General features: G+C 53.5%; 8 protein-coding genes across 8 annotated transcripts; 2 read left to right on the top strand and 6 right to left on the bottom strand.

Annotated features, from left to right (window-relative positions):
- The first annotated feature begins 192 nt into the window (after nt 1–192).
- On the top strand, nt 193–2396 carry CC77DRAFT_370517 (3-oxoacid CoA-transferase). Its single transcript, XM_018531403.1, has 3 exons — nt 193–473; nt 523–1884; nt 1939–2396. The coding sequence occupies exons 1-3, from the start codon at nt 414–416 to the stop codon at nt 2068–2070; spliced, it is 1554 nt and encodes a 517-aa protein (XP_018382420.1). The 5' UTR covers nt 193–413; the 3' UTR covers nt 2071–2396.
- On the bottom strand, nt 2007–4272 carry CC77DRAFT_1023754 (FK506-binding protein 2 precursor). Its single transcript, XM_018525724.1, has 3 exons — nt 3575–4272; nt 2923–3524; nt 2007–2873 (listed from the first exon to the last, which is right to left on the bottom strand). The coding sequence occupies exons 1-3, from the start codon at nt 3933–3935 to the stop codon at nt 2241–2243; spliced, it is 1596 nt and encodes a 531-aa protein (XP_018382419.1). The 5' UTR covers nt 3936–4272; the 3' UTR covers nt 2007–2240.
- Nucleotides 4273–4638: 366 nt separating this feature from the next.
- CC77DRAFT_996673 (TPT-domain-containing protein) lies at nt 4639–6766 on the bottom strand (the record flags this gene model as incomplete). The annotated part of the gene is made up of 4 exons (XM_018536487.1): nt 6616–6766; nt 5927–6559; nt 5527–5879; nt 4639–5480 (listed from the first exon to the last, which is right to left on the bottom strand). Exons 2-4 carry the CDS (start codon nt 6538–6540, stop codon nt 4639–4641), a joined length of 1809 nt encoding a protein of 602 aa, XP_018382418.1. The 5' UTR covers nt 6541–6559; nt 6616–6766.
- Nucleotides 6767–6896: 130 nt separating this feature from the next.
- On the bottom strand, nt 6897–8834 carry CC77DRAFT_1023752 (Mo25-like protein). The gene is made up of 5 exons (XM_018525723.1): nt 8501–8834; nt 8384–8444; nt 7856–8325; nt 7534–7806; nt 6897–7481 (listed from the first exon to the last, which is right to left on the bottom strand). The coding sequence occupies exons 1-5, from the start codon at nt 8603–8605 to the stop codon at nt 7284–7286; spliced, it is 1107 nt and encodes a 368-aa protein (XP_018382417.1). The 5' UTR covers nt 8606–8834; the 3' UTR covers nt 6897–7283.
- A 78-nt stretch (nt 8835–8912) lies between these two features.
- CC77DRAFT_996668 (kinase-like protein) lies at nt 8913–10990 on the bottom strand. Its single transcript, XM_018536486.1, has 6 exons — nt 10591–10990; nt 10311–10413; nt 10187–10261; nt 9366–10136; nt 9162–9317; nt 8913–9113 (listed from the first exon to the last, which is right to left on the bottom strand). Exons 1-6 carry the CDS (start codon nt 10653–10655, stop codon nt 9078–9080), a joined length of 1206 nt encoding a protein of 401 aa, XP_018382416.1. The 5' UTR covers nt 10656–10990; the 3' UTR covers nt 8913–9077.
- A 47-nt stretch (nt 10991–11037) lies between these two features.
- CC77DRAFT_1023749 (hypothetical protein) lies at nt 11038–14144 on the top strand. The gene is made up of 6 exons (XM_018525722.1): nt 11038–11152; nt 11204–11296; nt 11349–11434; nt 11491–12639; nt 12687–12807; nt 12857–14144. The coding sequence occupies exons 1-6, from the start codon at nt 11117–11119 to the stop codon at nt 14024–14026; spliced, it is 2655 nt and encodes an 884-aa protein (XP_018382415.1). The 5' UTR covers nt 11038–11116; the 3' UTR covers nt 14027–14144.
- Nucleotides 14145–14400: 256 nt separating this feature from the next.
- Nucleotides 14401–14967, bottom strand: CC77DRAFT_1064854 (hypothetical protein; the record flags this gene model as incomplete). Its single annotated transcript, XM_018528765.1, has 1 exon — nt 14401–14967. The coding sequence occupies one exon, from the start codon at nt 14965–14967 to the stop codon at nt 14401–14403; it is 567 nt and encodes a 188-aa protein (XP_018382414.1).
- Nucleotides 14968–16237: 1270 nt separating this feature from the next.
- CC77DRAFT_943563 (PRP3-domain-containing protein) lies at nt 16238–17779 on the bottom strand (the record flags this gene model as incomplete). The annotated part of the gene is made up of 1 exon (XM_018534919.1): nt 16238–17779. The coding sequence occupies one exon, from the start codon at nt 17777–17779 to the stop codon at nt 16238–16240; it is 1542 nt and encodes a 513-aa protein (XP_018382413.1).
- Nucleotides 17780–18066: the final 287 nt, after the last annotated feature.

Genomic DNA, 18066 nt, shown 5'->3' with positions numbered 1-18066 from the left:
GTGCGATCAACAACGTGAACTTTACGTGGCAGGGTTGGGCATGTAGTGAAGAAGAATCGTGAGCCCACAAGGTTCCTGATGAATATCAGACGTTCCGGGCTGGAAAACAACTCCGTGGTATGCCTGAGTCAGCCCACACCCACCCAATCAGCATCTGGTATCTTACCTCTCCGCTTTCCAAGCCCTCGACTTTCCTCCACATTCCGCGTCGGCGCCGTTCCGCCCTCCCGCTTGGAGAGGCCGACGCAACCCATACTAAAGATTCCCGAGGCTGCGACGATGCTTGGGTCTATAGATTTCGGGGGCGCAGCATCCCTCTCCACGGCCACTTGTACATATCTTTCCAGTCTGTAGATTGAGGGCTGAACATAATATTCTGGAAATTTGTTTACCTGTACCAAGCTCTGCCCAGAATGCCGTCGATATCCCTTACCCTTCGCACGGCGCGCACCTTTTCGCGAAGCACAACAAAAGTACACAAATATCATTGAACCCATGCTAAGCAACAACTGACTCTGGCAGACGTACCTCAACCTCTCGCGCTCCTTCTCGTCGTCTCTCCGCCGCAATGAGATCAACAAGGTCTACCCAAGTGCCGCTGCGGCCATCGAAGACATGTCATCCGACAGTACGCTTTTGTGCGGAGGCTTCGGTCTTTCAGGTGTTCCAGACACACTCATTCACCAAGTAAAAAGCACACCAAAAATCACAGGCCTAACCGCTGTATCCAACAATGCTGGCGTGGTTGGGGGAGGTCTAGGTTTGTTGCTGGAAAGCAAACAAGTCAAGAAGATGATTGCAAGCTACGTGGGCGAGAACAAGGTCCTCGAACAGATGTATCTGACTGGCGAGTTGGAGCTGGAACTCACACCCCAAGGCACACTAGCAGAGAGGTGTAGAGCCGGTGGCGCCGGCATTCCAGCTTTCTACACACCCGCTGCTTTCGGCACCGTTGTGCAGACCGGCGAACTAGCACTCAAGCATAACAATGACGGCAGCGTAGCACAATATTCCACACCTCGCGACGTCAAAGTCTTCGCTGGCAAGAGCTATGTAATGGAGGAGAGTATCAAGGGCGACTACGCCTTTATCAAAGCATACAAAGCCGACCGCCTGGGAAACGTCCAGTTCCGCTTCTCAGCCCAGAACTTCAATGGTGCCATGGCTCGCAACGCCAAAGTAACAATCGTAGAAGCTGAGCACATTGTCGAAGTCGGTGATATTCCACCAAACGCCGTCCATGTCCCAGGCATCTATGTCGACCGCGTGATCCAATCGACGGCCGAAAAGAAGATTGAAAAAGTCGTCAACGCAAAGGACCCTCAGGAAGCGGTTTCTGCCTTGGGCGCTGGCGACGCAGCCTCGAAACGCGAACGCATCGTCCGTCGTGCAGCCAAGGAATTCAAGAACGGCATGTACGCCAACCTCGGAATCGGCATGCCTATGCTCGCTCCTTCCTTCGTTGACCCCTCTGTCGAAGTCCAACTTCAATCCGAAAACGGCATCCTGGGTCTCGGTCCCTATCCACAGAAGGGACTTGAAGATCCTGATCTCATCAACGCGGGCAAAGAAACTGTCACACTTCTCCCTGGCGCATCATGCTTCGGCTCAGAAGAGAGTTTCGGCATGATTCGTGCTGGTAAAATTAACCTGACAATCCTCGGCGCTATGCAAGTTTCTGCAAGAGGCGACCTGGCGAATTGGATGTTGCCGGGTAAGGTCAAGGGCTTTGGTGGTGCTATGGATTTAGTATCGAATCCGCAGGCCACCAAGGTTGTTGTTACCATGGAACATACGGACAAGAAGGGAAGGCCGAAGATTCTTAAGCAGTGCGAGTTTCCGCTTACGGGCAAGGCATGTGTAAGCCGGATTATCACGGATTTGGTAAGTAACCTCTTTTCGATTCAAACGCTGGTACTGGAGACTGACGTTGGGTAGTGTGTGTTCGACGTCGACTTTACCGAGGGCTTGACCCTGGTTGAGCTTGCGGATGGTGTTACCGTAGACGAAGTGCGGTCGAAGACTGGTGCAGACTTCAAGGAAGCAGCGGAGATCAAGCCCATGTTGTAGAGACTCTAGCTGATTTACCACACTAGTCCTTATGCTTGCTCAAAATACCAATATGTTTCCCTGCACATATAATGCATGTCTATATCTATATCCCAGAGTCGCCGTGAGACGTCGACAACAAACATGTCCTAATGAAGATGCGAATACAACAATCAAAACACACTATCAATCTACTCCATCCTAGTCTTGAGGCTGCCACTTGCTCCGTCAGTCGCAGGATCGTAGTCGCCGCCAGTCTTCAGACTACGACTCCTTGCAGGGACTACAGTAGGGTTGGCCTCCTTCAACGGATCACCCTCAGCAGCCTCAACATCACTATCCTCGCCATCGATGCCCGCCTCACGCCTCCGCCTCTGTCTCTCCAACCATTCCTCATCATCCTCATCCTCACTATCCTCATCTCCAATAACGCCATACCTGCCCTCAGTGCCACTGCCGCTGCCATGCTCAGGATCCTTGATAAAGCTATCGATGATCCAGTACTGTAACGCGTTCATAATCAAGGGGAAAATAAACATGACGAAAGTGATCTGTAGCGCCGTGTTTCCTTCTGTCCAGCGAAGTGCCCAGTCTCCTACCCATGCGATCCAAGGCAAGAAAGCGAAAATGGCGAGGACACAGAGTTTCATGCCGATAAGACCGAGGAAGTAGATTATGGACTGCTTAAGCCACCAGGTTGCGCGTGGTGGCTGGCCGTAGTTGCCGCTGCGGATGGACTCTGGGGGGTTGGCAAGGGGCGTCTTCGCGAATGCGGCGTGGAGGATTTTGAGGAGCAGCACGAGAATGGGTATGCCGATCGTAGTCTGAGGCTTGTTAGTCGCGAAACACAGGGGTCAGTAGGAATCTACTTACGTCGATGGCCAGATTGAGGAGATAAAACGAGCATGGGTTCGGCTGATCACCCTCTTCGTTCGTTCCCGCATACTTGGTGGTTGCGCTTGTGGTCGCTGCTACGTCGAATTTGCCAGAAGACAACATGGACATCAGGACATTTGCAAGGTGCAACAGAACTGAACCAAAGACCTGCTTCGAGACATCGAAAAACCAAATCTTCATAGGTCGTCGCGGGGACTCTCTCAGCCTCTTGACGGCGAGAGAGGACACTGCGAGAAGTCCGAGAGCACCCTGCACAAGCAAGGCGAAGTTGCCAAGGAGATTGCACTCGCCCTTGCCGCTCTCGCCATCCATGGGGTTTTCTTGCGCTTCGGCGATTTTGCTAGGCTCAGCAGCAGGTGCTGCGGTCTTCTCAGGCTTCGCCTCCACGGGAGCGGCTTCGGATGACGGTGTGGAGGTAGGGCTCGGTACGTTTTCGGGCGCCGCTTCTTCATCGTTGGAGTTGATATTGTCATCTGTAACGGCAGCGGTTGACTTCTCAGGAGCTGGGGGCGTAGGTTCAACAGGCTTCGGCGGTTCGGCCTTGACACCATCAATGCCCATAAGTTCTGTCTCAAAAACTGCATACACGGTTAGACAGGGCCAGATGGCTGTAACTGACCACACGTACTCAGTGTAGATCCCGCAGGAATCTTGGTGCCCATAGCCCGATTGCCATATGCCAGGTTGGGCGGGATGGTCAACTTCCTTCCTTCTCCTATACACATGTCCAACAATCCCTGGTCCCAGCCTTTGATGACCTGGCCCTTGCCAATCGTGAAGCTGAAGGGTGTTCCTCGGTCATAACTCGAGTCGAACTTGCTGCCGTCGCTTTGCAGCGTGCCCTTGTACATCATCGACACGGTGTCGCCCTTCTGAGTCTTGCGCGTACATTCGGCCGGTTTTGTGACTTGGACTTCGAGATCCTGCGCAAAGGCGAGCGAAGGCAATAGCGCCAAAGGGAGCGCCAGGAGGGTAGTAAGAGGCCGCATGGCGGTAGTAGAGCGACGTGAGGTCGCTGTCGAAGGGAGAAAGCGAAGGGAGTACTGCGCGTTTCTCGGGAGGTAGGAAAACGGCGGTAGAGTGGTGCACGCCGGCAGGCAGTACTACTTAAGCCACGATGAGGCTTACTGCCGGGCTTTCGGGGCTTCTGAAACCTGCGTTGTGCGAAACAAGCCCTGGAAGCGCCGCACGCTTATAAGTCGGACGTTTGCCCGAAACAGAATGCCGTGAGCAAACGGCAGGAGGAGGAGTGAAGGAGATGTGCATGTGCATGCGTGGGTGGGAGTGGCAGGTGTTCACGACGTGCATGACCCTGATGAGGTAACTGCGGCCAAGGGTTATGCCTAGACTGCAATTCCGCGGCTCATGGCGATCACCGAAGTGTCTCCAGTGTGGTTGATTGGTCTTTGCACTGAGCTACCACATGCACTACCACACGTAATACCGTATAAACTCGTTCACGTTCATCGTCAACCAGATTAACAGCTTGTCAAACATGTAAAATAGTTATTGATAATACATAGCGAATGTGGTTCAGATGTAGTCTCAGGGAAAGGGTATAGTAATCCCACGGCGGCAGTTGAACGCTCGCCTTTCACTACCCACATGTTCCAAACGCCCATGATGCTACAAAATGCGATAAAATACCCAATGCACACGCTAGAATCAAAACAATCGCTGCACACTTGCATGCTACTCAGTATCCCGAGCGGTTTTTATCGGGCTTGCTCTCGCTGGAGCTTCCGTTACTGGTCCCCCACTTAGTCCGGGCGCAAGCTGGAGACTGTTGCGTACAATGCCTTGTCCTGGTCGCACAACGACACTGCCTCTTCTGTCGCGCTCCAAGGGATCCACGGTATTGACAGGCGCATACACCTCTTGGTTCTGGAGATGCGCATTCATGCGAGCTTCCTCTCTCATCTTCTTGATCTTCATGTAATTGTATGCCGCGATGCTGCCGATCGTGACAACAAGCCCAGTCAGGTTGATAGGCGTCAGGGGATCCTTGAAAACGAGGTTTGCGGTTCCAATGGTAACAACTTCCTTGAAAATGCCGCAAATGCTAAGAGTGACGACCGAAGTGCGCTTCAGTAGAGCGAACTCGGACGAGGTCATGAGGAAGGCCAGGACTCCCGGGAACAAAAGAATGCCAATGCCGAGGCCAGTGCCTTTAGTTTCGAATAGGTGTGAAAGACCCTCCATGAGCGCGGAGAAGCCTTCCACGGGTATCGCGAGAATAAGTATGCTGATGAACATGACGGGTGCGAGGAAAAAGATGGAGGAAAATGGGTTCGCGGTCGCGGGGTTGCGGAGGAGCAGAATTTGGGTCAAGGACCAGCGGAAGCCGGATGAGCAGGCTGAGACCATGACGAGAATGAAGCCGAGTGTGTGAAAGGCAGCCTCGCCGGCTACCATCATGACGACACCAGTGGTCATGATAAGGATGATGAATACAAGTCGCCAGGACGGCTGTTCGAGGCGAAAGAGGAATGCGAAGATGAGCACGAAGCCGAGTGCAGATGATTTGCACATGGCTGTTGTTGTTAGCCGCGTTCTGAGAAACGAGATTTCATCCCTTACTGAAAAATGTCAACGAGATGAACTTCAAGCTCGTATTGCCCAGGCCAATGTCCATGCCAGTGGCCGCACCGCACGGGCCGAGTCTACTGAAGTAGAACCATTTGGTCATAAGCGGCTTGTTTGGGTCCAAGGGCTCCATACGCGCGCCGGCAGCGTGAGGGTTAAGGGAATCGTGTCGAGGTCGAAAGGAGGGTATTAGGAATAGAACGAGCGACGCAAGCGTGAATTGGACGATCATATGCAGGCATGTTGTGAAGAGCGGAAATGGAAAGATGTTCTTGGTCTCGCCGTCGCCCTTGGCTTCCTTGAACATCCATTTGTTGTAGACAGATATCGAAATGGAGAAGAGGTACCTAGACACATTAGTTGAGCTGAGACAACACGGGGGGTTGTGTCCTACCATAGGCCTATCAGGGCTCCGTTGACCAGCATGGACTTGAGCAAGTTCTGGTCGGCGAGCTTCTTCTCCTCCTTTGTGTACGTATCGTCGGGGACGATGCGCTGGTCGAGCAACGTGTTCCTCCTCTTTCTTCTCCGGCGTCTCCGCCTGTCTCTCTTGGTAAGGCCCGTCTCCTCATCGTCTTCGAGCCCGTCTGCGCTCATGTCGTCGAGGTCGGAGTCGTCGCTGTCAGAGTCTGAATCGGAACGGTCCGCACCGGACGAGGATTCTTCTCCTTCTTCAGCAATGTGGTCGGAACGGTGCCGGCGGTGCTTCTTCAGGTCTGTTTTAGTGGGCAGGGTTGCGCCGGCGAGCGAGGAGGAACGTCTTCGAGCCGCCGTCTGCTCATCCGTCATGGTAGGGGTGGGCGGATGGATGAGTTTCGCGATGTTGGTGCGTGGTTGCGAGACTCGGGGGCCGTCATCCGAATCCAGGTCGGAGATGGAGCTGGCGGAGGGAAGAGACGGTAAGGTTCTCAGAGGAAATTCATTCCCCGGACTAAGCAGCGGCCCTTGGTGTGTAGCGGTGTCCTGCAACTGCAGCCAGCGAGTTATCCGGGCCCCCTCTGAAGTCATGCTGCTCGATGGCGTGCACCTGATTCGCTTTAGTCTGGCCGCCAAGCCGAGAAGGAGGAAGAGCCGGTTTCCTACCTAAACTAGCGACGGGCTAGCATCAGGGGCTTAGCGGGAGGATGCGTCAAGGGATGCTTCAACGCGACAGAAACGATGCAGGTACAATTCTCCAAACGCGACAATGTAAGCCGTCTGCCGCAGGTACGACGTTTTGATTGTTACGGCCCTGCTACCTGCGACACCGGCTTGGCCGCGGGCTCAGACAGACGGCCAACATAGCAGCCAATCACCACCACGTGTCATAGTTAGCGATTAAGCGGGGAAGCTCGCCGCGGGAGATCCACCGCGTGATGAAATATGGAGTCTAGATGTCTTTGCGGATCCGAGATGCCGGCTACAGCACGCGAGCACTTGGTATCTATCATAGTATGTAATGCTGCATGTGGCCTGCTGTCGGATTGCTCGCACACCTTCACCATTCCTTGAACAACTATTTTTGGGGCTCCAAGGGGTTGACATGCGCAAACATACTTTTGGAAAAGCAGGCCGACCATGATCCGCTGTCCGCGCACAACGTACTGCGGGCCCTGCATCTGCAAGCCTACCCTGCATTCACAACATCCATCCATTTAAAATGCGCCGATGATGCTGCGCCCGTCTTGTGAACAACTCCAAGGATATCAAACCTCAAACGCCATGATATGCAAAACCTAACAGATAGACATCATACTCGCTTCCAACACTGGCTATTGCGCTGTCGGTGGCACGACCGGAGCTGGCGGAAGCTGCTCGATCTGTCGGATCAAGAAGCTCTTCTCGTCGATGAACTGCTCGTCTTCTGTGCGGTCGTCCAAGAATGACGGCAAGAACCGTAACAGCTTGTCCCGGTTGCTAATCAGGATCCGTTGTACTGCGACCGATTTATTCGGGTTGGCAACGAACACCTGCGTTTGTCAATACACACACACGCGCACAACCACGCCCGTCAACACTCACCTTGAAGACATGGAAACCCTCGTAGTTGATCATCTTCCTGTCGTCTCGCAGTAGCTTCATGATGATCTTGAGATGCTCCCCCGAGTCCACATATTGCGTCATAACATTGTAGTTTGCTCGGTCGAGCAAGATCTCGCCCAGCAGTTTGATAGACTGGCGCTTCGTCACATAGCTCTCAGACTGGATAAGCATCGAGTTGTACTTGGTGAAGAAGGTGTCAAAGTTGGTTTGTAGGAATGTAGCGACTAAAGGCTTGTGCTTTGTCAGGATTTCCTGTCGTGTGTCAGCGTGTCCGTTCACATGTTCCAGCCAGTCAACCTACCCTGAATGTGTTAAATGCATCGGCACTGACTTCAAACGCGCCCTTGTCTATCCAGTCAAAGAACTTCCAGAAGACACCGTTGCCAGAAGACGGCAGATCAGGGTTCACGTTGCCCAAGTCAAGCGTCTTTCCGTCTTCCATTGGCTCGTCATAGAGCAGCAGCGCAGCGATGGCATCGTACTTGAGCGCTTCACGAAGGATGCCACCACATGGCATGGCGCTTTCTCGCCTGTCGTAGCCTCGACATAGCGCTATTATAATATCCGGTCGGTATGCGACGACGTGTTCCAATACCTGCGGTGTAGCTTGTCCTGCGGGCTTGTAGCGGAAAGCAGTGGAGAAGATGACTTGGGCGTCTTTTCGCGACTCGAACGGGAGCTTATGAATGTTGATTGCTAGCGCATAGAGGAGGTCCTCGTTGAGGATGTTTGTAAGAAGCTGGAAGACAGCCTCCGGGTTGACTTCTGTGTCTTTGGCGCCGTCAGCAGCTAGCCCTGCAGGTGCGTGGTGAAAGGACAGCAAACCTACCGGGTGTGCCCTGAAGTCTAACTTTCATCTGTTGCAGGTCCAGAGCAAGTCCTTCCTCTAGCTATCACATGTCAGCCATGTTGCCCAAGGCGCCCCATAGCAGTCGTCTGGTCGCACCTTGGGGTTGGGCCTGTCTTCTTGCCCGAGCCGCAGCGTAAGCTCTTTGATAGAGCGGGTAAGCTCCAGGTTGTTCTTCTGCTTGTTTCGGAATAGGAATGCCATGTTGAGTGGGTTGGGAAGTTTTCCAGGGCGGGGATCGATGTGGGACAGCGGCGGTGCTATGAGGGGCTGTGACTTGAGGCCAGGGCCGGAAAGCTGCTATCTTGACGGCGACAACATACAGGCGACTGCAGGGGAATATGTCTGGAAGTCGTTGGGCGGTATTGGGTATACAGGGGGACAGTGCGGTTGTTGCTCTACGTCTACTTTGCCGTGGTGATGCTGTTGCTTGTGAACGGCCGAGGATCAACCCTGCGTCGCTAGCGCACTTTGTGTACGTCCACTCGCCCACAGCTGATTACTCTAGATTGCAATTACTCGGCCAGTGCATCACTGGCAAAAATGGTTATATCACTATTTCACTAATATTTACAAATTAAGTTATGCATGTGTCAGGCTATTCGGTGCGTGCGGAATCGCCCCGCGCCTCAAGTTGTGTCCTGACGCGAATTATCCCCAACATAAACTCAGAAACCTATTCTGCAGACGAAAAGTAGGCATGCTTGAGCACCTGTCATACACAGTCAGCTATGTCTCCGCATTGGGCGCACCAACTCACCTCGGATGCACTCATTCTCGAGCCACTCTCATATTTGACTAGGCTGGCGACGACATCTCGCTCTACGCCGGAAAGGTTTGGCAGCAAGACCGACCAGTCCTGTGTTGGGTATTCGTAGAATTGCACCTTGCCCCAGTCACGGAAACTTGCAGCCTCCTACTTCAGTTAGCAGAGTTCAGAATCAGACAAGATAGATCGACTCACCGGCCAGACATCTAGGTTCGGGGTTCCGAGCTTCTTGAACACGCTCTGTATCAAGGCCAAATCGCTTCCTAGTTCTCCGGAGTCGAACAGCGTCTCGTGGCTGGGGTCAAGAGCTTCAGCGACTGTACAACCAGCAGCCCACAGGTCCAAGCTACAGCCATACTTTTGGTTCCCAAAGAGTAGCTCTGGGGGTCGGTAGCAGGTAGTGCCAACATCGGTAATCTTCGCATCCGCGGATTCTGACCCTGGCACTTCAGGCGCCCATGCGATACCAAAGTCAGAAAGGTATGCTGGCCCATCGAGAGACTTGAGGAGTATGTTGGAAGGCTTGACATCGCGATGTATAATCCCTTTGCTATGGACATCGGCGAGACCAACGAAGAGGTCCTTCAAGCACGACTTGATCTGGCTCTTGGAAAGCTTCTTGTCCCGCAGTAGGTCGCTGAAGTCGTAGCGCACGAACGGGAAGACCAGAACGAAGTGGCTTCCGTTCTCACGAAAGGTTTCTATCAGTGGAATGACTCGCTCCGACGCTGCCATGGCTAATATCTTGGCCTCTCGCTGTGAGTCGTGCGGAGGCTCCATTACTGATGGTGTAGTAATCTTTAACGCTACGACTTTGGTCTTCGAAGGCGACTCTGCTGGAAAGTAGCTTTCACCACCCAGCGCAGGTGCCTTGTAAATGACAGAGAAGAGTCCCTCACGATGGTAGAGTGCATTTTGGTAGTTGCCAATGGGCTTCCCACCAGGTGTCGGGACATAATCTTCATCCTGGAGTTTAGGTTAGCAAACTTGCATACACTTGTAGTGCAAGTCCTGACCTCTGGTGTTGGGAAGTCGAGCGACGGTCTGGGAAGGGTTGTTATCTTCTCATTGCAAAGTCTGTCGTAGTCGTCCTGCAACATGGTCAAAACAAATTCACCAAATTCAAGAGGCGGTCTGTACCAGAGATGTAGCGTTTGCGTAGATGGTCGTCTCAGCTACAGTAGCATTTTTACGAGCATCGTCTGCAGACAGTGATGGGTCCGCTGTCTGGTAGGCTGATGTCCTGCAATGTTGTCAGTCCTGGAATATGACGTTGGACGCGCACTGATTGGGCCGATGTGTCTTTTGCACGCCAGGGGTGAATTGCGATCAAGCAAATATGCCATGCAAAAGGTCGGGCCCTGTTCCGTGCTAACATGTACCGGGCTCCCTAGCGCGACAGTATAAACATGTTACTTGCATTTTCGTGACAGCCATCAGGCGAGCAGTGAAGCCCAGGCTCGCTCGCCAGTCCGAGGAAGCCATGGGGCGCAATGGGTGTTGTCGGACAGGTATCAGGGTAGCAGTCAAGCAGCGGTGTTGTCAAGGCAGGAAAAGAAGAAGAGTCGCCCCGAATCAGCGACGCGACACTACCCAAGCCGACGCGGTCGGTGCCCAAGGACGGGCTGGCCGTGCTCAGCAAGTCGCATAGTCATGCAATGGCTAGACAGGCTCTGGCGCGTCTCGAGTCCATGTGGGAAGCAGCTGGCGACTGGCGACTGGGTCCAGGGAGGCATCTCGAGGGTTAGTCGTTACCAAGGTTACGTCAGATGCCGGGCACAACCGCGTGTCTTGGACTAGGCCAAAAGCGACGAGCCCCAAGCCATGACTGACAGCGCAGTTGTGACAGCTCCACGACACCCGACAAGCTCGCCGAGCTTCCTCTCTATGTAAATATCCCGAATTGCTACCCTGTGGCTGTGCGCCTGTCCCCCGCATTCGTCGCCATGGAGCTCCAACGCAAAGAATACCCGGCATTGCTGGTGAGAGCTGTCTGTATGCCCTCCCCCAGCTTCGGCTCACACCATGTCTAGACATCGCTTTCGCCCGCCCAAGCCGTCACCGTCCTCGACAGTCGCATGAGACATGTCGGCCAGCTCAACAACCACATTGCCGACTGGCTACAGGTGGGTCGGCCCCCGGTGCCGCGCATCGTCATGGGTGCTCACCAATGCGCAGGAACGTCGTCGCGTCGAAGAACAATATGTCCAAGGTCTGCGGAAGCTCGCAAACAGACATCCGCCCGATGAGTCGTCGGATCTGGGGTATCTTCCCGCCCCATTCGCCTCGCAGCGCACGAGCTGAGCTAACACGGGGGCAGCATCTTCGCAACCCCATGGCAGAAGATTGTGAGCGCAACCGAGTCCGTCGCCCAATCCCACGCGCACCTGGCCACCAAGATCGAGGCCGACGTCGAACGCCCCCTGCGCGACTTCACCGCCAGCAACCGAGATGTACTGGCCATGGCCAACATCCAGGGAAACCTGTCCGCAATCGCAAAAGACATCGACACGGCGCAGAAGAAGCAAGGCAAACTTCGCGATAAGGGATCAAAGGCCAAAGCGTCCGCCGTTGCCGATGCCGTGCAGGACATCGAGAAGGCTGAGCTGCAATGGGACTCGCAAGCACCCTACGTCTTCGAGCAACTGCAGGCCATTGATGAGACCCGTCTGAACCACCTACGCGATGTGCTCACGCAATTCCAAACCCATGAAGTCGACCAGGTGGAGCGCAGCAGGACCACAGCTGAAGAGACGTTGAACGCCATGCTGAACATCGAAACAGCCGATGAGATACAAACGTGGGCATTGAGGATGCGGAACGGAGATGCACCGCAACCTGTGCGAAAGCCGAGCATTCCAGGGACTCCTTCGAGAAACCTCGCACCGCCTCCTCCTCTGCCAACATCGCCCACTGCAGCGGATGACAACAGGAGCCAGAAGAGCGGCTCTGTCGAGAAACACAGCTCCAATCCTCTCAAGCGATTTGGGACAGTTTTGGGGCGACGGAGACAGAGTGCGCATCCATACGGCAGAGCGACATCACCAGACCGAAACTCTTCGTCAAACCTTGGTTCGGTATTCGGTGGATTCGGCAAGGGCAAAGCAAAGAATAATGAGAACCAGGGCTCCTCGTTGAGCACCACTGCAGAACGGCCAACTTCGCCTCTACGACGCCTCTCGCAGAGGCCCAGTACTTCCCAAAGATCTGATTCCCCAAGCCTCACCCGCCAGGGCAGCACTGAGGCTGCCCCAAACGGCACCATACCTGAGTCGTCCGCTGAGGCAGACGCGCCAGGCGCTGTGAACGGAACAACGCCAGCTCAAGAGTCTATACCAGAGCTCAAAGAGCCCCTGCCACCACTCCCAGTTATAGAGACGCAGCCAGAACCGGAAAAGGATTCTGAAGGATTCTCTGTGCCCCCATCCGCTCTGGATGCCATCTCGGAAGCCGAGAGGGAAGCAGGACTGTAAGATTGTTTACTCCCTAAAAGTCTACGTAGCTAACCGGAATCAGGGCACAAAATGAGGGCAATCCACCGCCACAATTCAAGCTTGACATTAGAAATGCTCCTATCCAGGAAGAGGACGGTGACGCTGATGCAGCTACCGCCAACCTGGTCAACACTCTGCGCGCAGTAAGCAATACTGGAAATACTCAAAGGATATATGCTAAAACTTGGACAGCAAGCCGCACAGCCAAAACGATCAAGCACGTTGCGTGGTCGCCGAGATGTTCGTAACACGATATTCGTACCGAACCCCGCAACACCAGAACTTCAAAGCATAGGCGAGGTGCCTCCGCTCCCAACAAGTGAATCTGGTCCCGCTTCCGGCCCTGGTTCAGCAACGTTTCCTGCCCCTGCTATCCCTCCTCAACCTACATCTCCAGCTTTCAAGCCTCCACATCGCGCATTGTTATCGGAAGACCATGCCACATCGGATACACAATCCATCCGCTCGGGCCGATCGCTAAGTAGCTCCGCTAGTACCACAATCAGACACCCGGACCTGCATGAACCGGGGCTCAATGCGTCGTTAGTGGAGACCGTCAGCGCGTGGTTCGAGCAGGGCAACGTTACCAAGGCAATGGTAATCGGGCAGGTTGCGCTTGCGTATAACCCTGTCGACATCTCTGCCGGTCCTTTCGGCACTGAGAGTATACGTTTGGAGAACTTTCCTGTACTCGAGAAGGTTGCCCCTAATCCTGCATTCATCGAGCAGTCGGCAGATAGCCCGGGTAACTACACCGTAGATTTGTCAAAGATCATGAAGACATCGGTAGCCTTTCACTACCAGTTACACATCGAAGACAGCAACATCGGCTCCCTCCCACCAATTCTTTTGTCCCCAGCCTGGAAATCAGAACCGACACAGACGTCTGCCATCCTCAACTACTCCCTCAACCCCAGATTCGAACTTGGCGGTGCCACAAGCATCACCATTCGCAATCTCGTCCTTGTGATTCGACTCGAGCCTGGGTCGAAAGCGACGTCGTGCCAATCGAAGCCCACTGGTACCTTCTCGCGCGACAAGGGACTCATTTACTGGCGTCTAGGCGACGTAACCCTCTTTCAAGGCTCCGCCCCCCAAACCCTACGCGCACGCTTCGTAACTGACGGCCAGGCCAAACCTGGTAACACGGAAGCCCGCTGGGAGATTAGCGATGAGCAGTCTTTGACTCTGGGTAGCGGGCTAGGTGTTAGCATGATGGCGCCTCTCAACGCGAAGAAGGACGATGGCGAGGCTGATCCGTTTGCGGATGCAGAGGAGAATGCGCCGGCTAGTCCGGCGATTGGGTGGAACTCTGTAGCTACTGTTAAGAAGATTACCAGCGGGACGTATTTGGGTGTTTAGATAGGAATAGTGTTGGCTTGAATAATGGATAGATGGAGAAAGAGACGGGAATACGGACAAGCTTTAATATCAAGTGTAGATGCAGTACGAAGATGTTAATCAACACAATCTTTTCAAAGTATAATTCTCCAAGTGTATGTGTATCGAGAGCAGTTTATAGTCTTTACTATTTCCTCTATCTTTTTGCATATACGTTTTCCACATGAATATAGTGTTACCTCATGTTAAGTATACATCTTGTCTTTCCTCCTTTTTCTCACTCACAACATTTTGGTATTCTTGGCAAATCATGGAGTAAGAACAACAAGACAAGGATCGAAGTGATGGAAGTATTCATTACTGGGAGTTGGTATTGATTGACTGCGCCCAAAAGCCTAGGCCAAATACAAATACGAAAGAACAAGTACTACAGCAATGACACACCCATGATACTGGATCTGTTCCGGCAACTGCACCCCAGGCATGCCAGCCTTCGGCATCTTCGCATACTGCCTCCACGATCCGGAATGAGCCTTGCTTACTATCGAAACGACAAGATTCAACATTTTCCAGAAGTCTGAAACCCATTGATGCAACTTCCATGTCACCATCGCTGCCGTTGCCATGACGCATATGAAGATCCAGAAGATCATAAAGATCCGGCGCGGTTTCGACGCCGGACAGAGAGGGTGGCCTGGAGACGCAAAGGTGAAGAGATTGCGTATAGTTGAGTATTTTGGTAACGAAACAGTGCTCTCGATGTCAACGAGAGGTCCCGTGACGGGGTCTTCGAAGTACGCAAGTCTACGTATGCGCTCGTACGTGTGTAGAACCAGGATGTCCAGGACCAAGGTCAGGGTAACCCAGTTGTTGATGTAAGCAGTGTAGGGAGTGTCGACGTAAAGGTATTGAAGCCAGCTACTGTGTGTAGGCATTCCGAAGACATGCTCGTAGTAGTCCATGATGAATCCTCGTGAAGCTAACAGCGGAAAAATTGGCGACCAAAGGAATAGTGTGATGTACATAGCCGGCGAGTTGCAGAGGACCCACCAGACGGCTTTGGAGGCACAGGTGCATCTTTCGTATAGATCACTCGTTCGTGTCATGGCTGAGATGGTCGCAGAACAAGATGTGTATGTGTATGTGTGTGTGATAGAGAGATGGATGAAAATTGGTGGTAGGCACAATTTATGGATGCGAGCAGGGCCCTTCCGTTAACGGGTGTGAAATTGACGTAACCATGGTTTGGGATGACTGCACATACTGTAACGAAGTTGGTTGCAAACGTCAGCGAAGCCCACCACGTGCAGCTCTCAGCTCCTCCCGTCTCCCTACAATGGAAAGAACACCCAGCATGCACGTGGAACACCTTAAACATGGGCCTGGATAACTTCGCGGCGTTCTTAGCCTACATAGGACAGCTCAAAGTATCTTGAGTGCCGCCGAGCATCATTGACTGAGGTATGCGTTGAGAGAAGGTAGAACAATAAAGCTCTCACGGTAGACTACTAAATTGCTGGAAATTGTGTTGCAATACCTGCCCGCATTACACCGAGGAGAACACACAGTCCTCGCTGCCGGCGTAGGAGGGGGTTATGAGGTAGCGTGGAGGCATTCGTAGCGAACAGTCTGGTAAGTGCGCCCAACCCGCTATCTAGGGGACTACGACCAGCATTTTGCTCAGGCCAACGAGGCTGCTGAAAGTGGGTCCTGGGGCGACTCGGCCAAGAAAACAATCTACTTTGAAAACTTGATGAACATGTGTGTTGCCGCGTATGCACAAGGAAGAGAATAGAAGAAGCAATTGAGGTAAAATTTAGAAACGACTAAGCACGAGAAATAAACCTACGATGATGCTTGTTTCGAGTTATGCCAGATAGTCTTCACAGTAGAGGACGGATACTGCAGCACTTACCGTAGATCACTACAAGGTAACTTAGGGCAATAGATCGAACGGGCTCTGTCACGGCACGACTAGCCTAGACTAGGTAGATCTGAACTACACGCAACATCACAATTGCGAGGCTGGACCAAGAAAGGTGTGCATTAATACGTATATTCCAAACTATGGAGTTATGAGTAAACTTACATTTGGCATGAAAAGAAGTCCTTCGCGAATTCGCTTGCCCAAACGAGCGTCCTGAAATGGTGTATGTCCGATGCAAAGTCGCATAAAGTCGCCAAATATGTTGTATAGTTCCGGACTGTCCAGAACTCGAAAAGCAGAAGTGCTCACTCCATACTTTTGGCCAGGGCCCACAGGCTGTCAAGTTTGGCCCTTCCAAGTGTCTCGCGAGCCTCTCCAGCGGTTTCGCAGACTCTTGAGCCCCACTTCCGAAAAGAGCGCTCTTTGATCTCACCCTCGAAGATGAGGATACACTTGTTGGATGAATGGTCCTTTACGTCTCCAGTATCCGTGACTGGCCTCAGCCACTTTGGATCATGTGCTTGCTTCTCGGCCTGGTTCTCTGTAGGTGGCCCGTTCTCATGCCACTTGATACGTTGGAGCATAAGCTTCTTGTATTTGTTGATTGCATATGCGCCGCCTTCGACGACAACCAGATTGAGATCGGGATTGAACAGGGTAATACCGGTAAGTGCGTATTCTTTTGCATTGTTGTCGATCTGGAAGCGATGTTTGCCATAGGCGAGTGTGTTGATCTTGAAAACGCACATGTAAAGACCCTTTTGCGCGTCCTTATCCTGGTTGGCAGCAAGCTTGGCCTGTCGCTCTTCTTTGGTCAACTTGCGGTCTTCGTTTGCGGTGATGTGGTCATCGTGACGCTGCTGGATCTGCGATTCGACAAGCATCTCTACAGCAGTAGGGTCTGCAATGGCTTGCTCGCCCATGACACGCATCATGTTTCCACGCTTGACCTTGGGTGGTGGAGGCGGCTCCAATCCAAGACGGATCTTCGCTTGGTGCTCCTTAAGGTCGGCCGCACGGCGCATTCTTCTTAGCTTCTGTGTCTCCTTTGTGGTGAGATACATGGGCTTTACTTGGACTAAACGCTGGTCCTGAGGCGCTTTCAGGAGAGGGGGGTGCTGTACGTAGAGAGTGATGATAGAATCGTCAGTCTCCACCTTGACCTTGCTTGGGTCATCCATGCACTCGTAGGTGGGCTCGGCCAAAATGCCCTCGTCCCACCATTCTATGTCCGGAGGGGCCTGAACAAGGAATCCGCGCTCGCTATTCTCGTCCAGGCCAGCACGGCGGGCTTGGATAGCCAGAGTCTTCTTGATCTCCTCCAGGCGACGTTGCGCGCGCAGCTTGGAGGCCTGGTCAAGGTACTTTCCATGCTCATTGAAGGCCAGAACACGAGGACCTCTCTTCTTGGCAAGGGCGGCAGCCTTGGGATCGAAGTACGGGTTCTCTAGCTCCTCCTCTTGTTGTTGTTTCGGCTTGGAGGCGGTAGGTTTGGCCTTGGGATCGACTTTAGGCGTCTCGGAGCGGCGGTTGCCCAGTGTTGTCGCAAAGCGAGGCCCGGTGGAGTCGGGCGTTGGGGCTTTGGCGATTCCTGAGCCAGCCTTGAGCGCCTCCATCCTCGCCTTCATAGCGGCCAGTTTGTCCTGAACAGACTCGCTTGCGCCAGCCGATGCCGACGGAGGAGCCGCAGCAGCAGCAGGCGGCTTTGCGAAACGGGCAGCAATCTCGGCAGCCTTTGCCTTGGCTTTCGCCTTTGCGGCTTCGACAGCATCAGAGCCCTTTGCGCGCTTTGCGTCCCCGTTGGGGCCCTGGCCGTCAGGGTATGGGCGCTTCTCTGCCATGGTCATGGTGGAGTGTGGTAGGTAAAGGAGTGTTGGTCGTGTGGTCGGACTATGCGGAGGTGCGGAGGTCGAGTTTGATTGAAACGGCGCGTCGTCGTGGTCGTCGCGGGATCGCTGTGCAGACTCGAGGCAATTCACTACATTCGATGCGCGGAGGATGTAGCCGGCGACTGTCGACCGGATGCGACGAGTGAGTGGGGTGAGGTTGATTTGATGATGGAAACCAGTCGCTGCGGAGTGACGCGAAATCAACGCTGCCGCTCAGCAAGCGTCTTGGCGCGTGCCGGCTAAAC

The sequence above is a fragment of the Alternaria alternata genome (assembly GCF_001642055.1).
Source record: "Alternaria alternata strain SRC1lrK2f unplaced genomic scaffold CC77scaffold_20, whole genome shotgun sequence".
Classification (NCBI taxonomy): domain Eukaryota; kingdom Fungi; phylum Ascomycota; class Dothideomycetes; order Pleosporales; family Pleosporaceae; genus Alternaria; species Alternaria alternata.
This window is presented reverse-complemented; position numbering and strand designations above follow the sequence as displayed.

What these genes read in the sequence shown, in the direction of transcription:
- CC77DRAFT_370517 (XM_018531403.1), top strand. Translation starts at nt 414, where the DNA reads ATGCCGTCGATATCCCTTACCCTTCGCACGGCGCGCACCTTTTCGCGA. An exon ending in TTTCGCGAAGCACAACAAAA is followed by an intron (nt 474 to 522) that starts GTACACAAATAT and finishes TGACTCTGGCAG; the next exon opens with ACGTACCTCAACCTCTCGCG. An exon ending in GCCGGATTATCACGGATTTG is followed by an intron (nt 1,885 to 1,938) that starts GTAAGTAACCTC and finishes GACGTTGGGTAG; the next exon opens with TGTGTGTTCGACGTCGACTT.
- CC77DRAFT_1023749 (XM_018525722.1), top strand. Translation starts at nt 11,117, where the DNA reads ATGGAGCTCCAACGCAAAGAATACCCGGCATTGCTG. An exon ending in AAGAATACCCGGCATTGCTG is followed by an intron (nt 11,153 to 11,203) that starts GTGAGAGCTGTC and finishes CACCATGTCTAG; the next exon opens with ACATCGCTTTCGCCCGCCCA. An exon ending in ACATTGCCGACTGGCTACAG is followed by an intron (nt 11,297 to 11,348) that starts GTGGGTCGGCCC and finishes ACCAATGCGCAG; the next exon opens with GAACGTCGTCGCGTCGAAGA.
- CC77DRAFT_996668 (XM_018536486.1), bottom strand. Translation starts at nt 10,655, where the DNA reads ATGGCTTCCTCGGACTGGCGAGCGAGCCTGGGCTTCACTGCTCGCCTG. An exon ending in ACGCAAACGCTACATCTCTG is followed by an intron (nt 10,262 to 10,310) that starts GTACAGACCGCC and finishes ACCATGTTGCAG; the next exon opens with GACGACTACGACAGACTTTG. An exon ending in CGAGAATGAGTGCATCCGAG is followed by an intron (nt 9,114 to 9,161) that starts GTGAGTTGGTGC and finishes TGTGTATGACAG; the next exon opens with GTGCTCAAGCATGCCTACTT.
- CC77DRAFT_1023754 (XM_018525724.1), bottom strand. Translation starts at nt 3,935, where the DNA reads ATGCGGCCTCTTACTACCCTCCTGGCGCTCCCTTTGGCGCTATTGCCT. An exon ending in TCCTGCGGGATCTACACTGA is followed by an intron (nt 3,525 to 3,574) that starts GTACGTGTGGTC and finishes CCGTGTATGCAG; the next exon opens with TTTTTGAGACAGAACTTATG. An exon ending in TCCTCAATCTGGCCATCGAC is followed by an intron (nt 2,874 to 2,922) that starts GTAAGTAGATTC and finishes AACAAGCCTCAG; the next exon opens with ACTACGATCGGCATACCCAT.
- CC77DRAFT_1023752 (XM_018525723.1), bottom strand. Translation starts at nt 8,605, where the DNA reads ATGGCATTCCTATTCCGAAACAAGCAGAAGAACAACCTGGAGCTTACC. An exon ending in TAGACTTCAGGGCACACCCG is followed by an intron (nt 8,326 to 8,383) that starts GTAGGTTTGCTG and finishes ACGGCGCCAAAG; the next exon opens with ACACAGAAGTCAACCCGGAG. An exon ending in ATGCATTTAACACATTCAGG is followed by an intron (nt 7,807 to 7,855) that starts GTAGGTTGACTG and finishes GACACACGACAG; the next exon opens with GAAATCCTGACAAAGCACAA.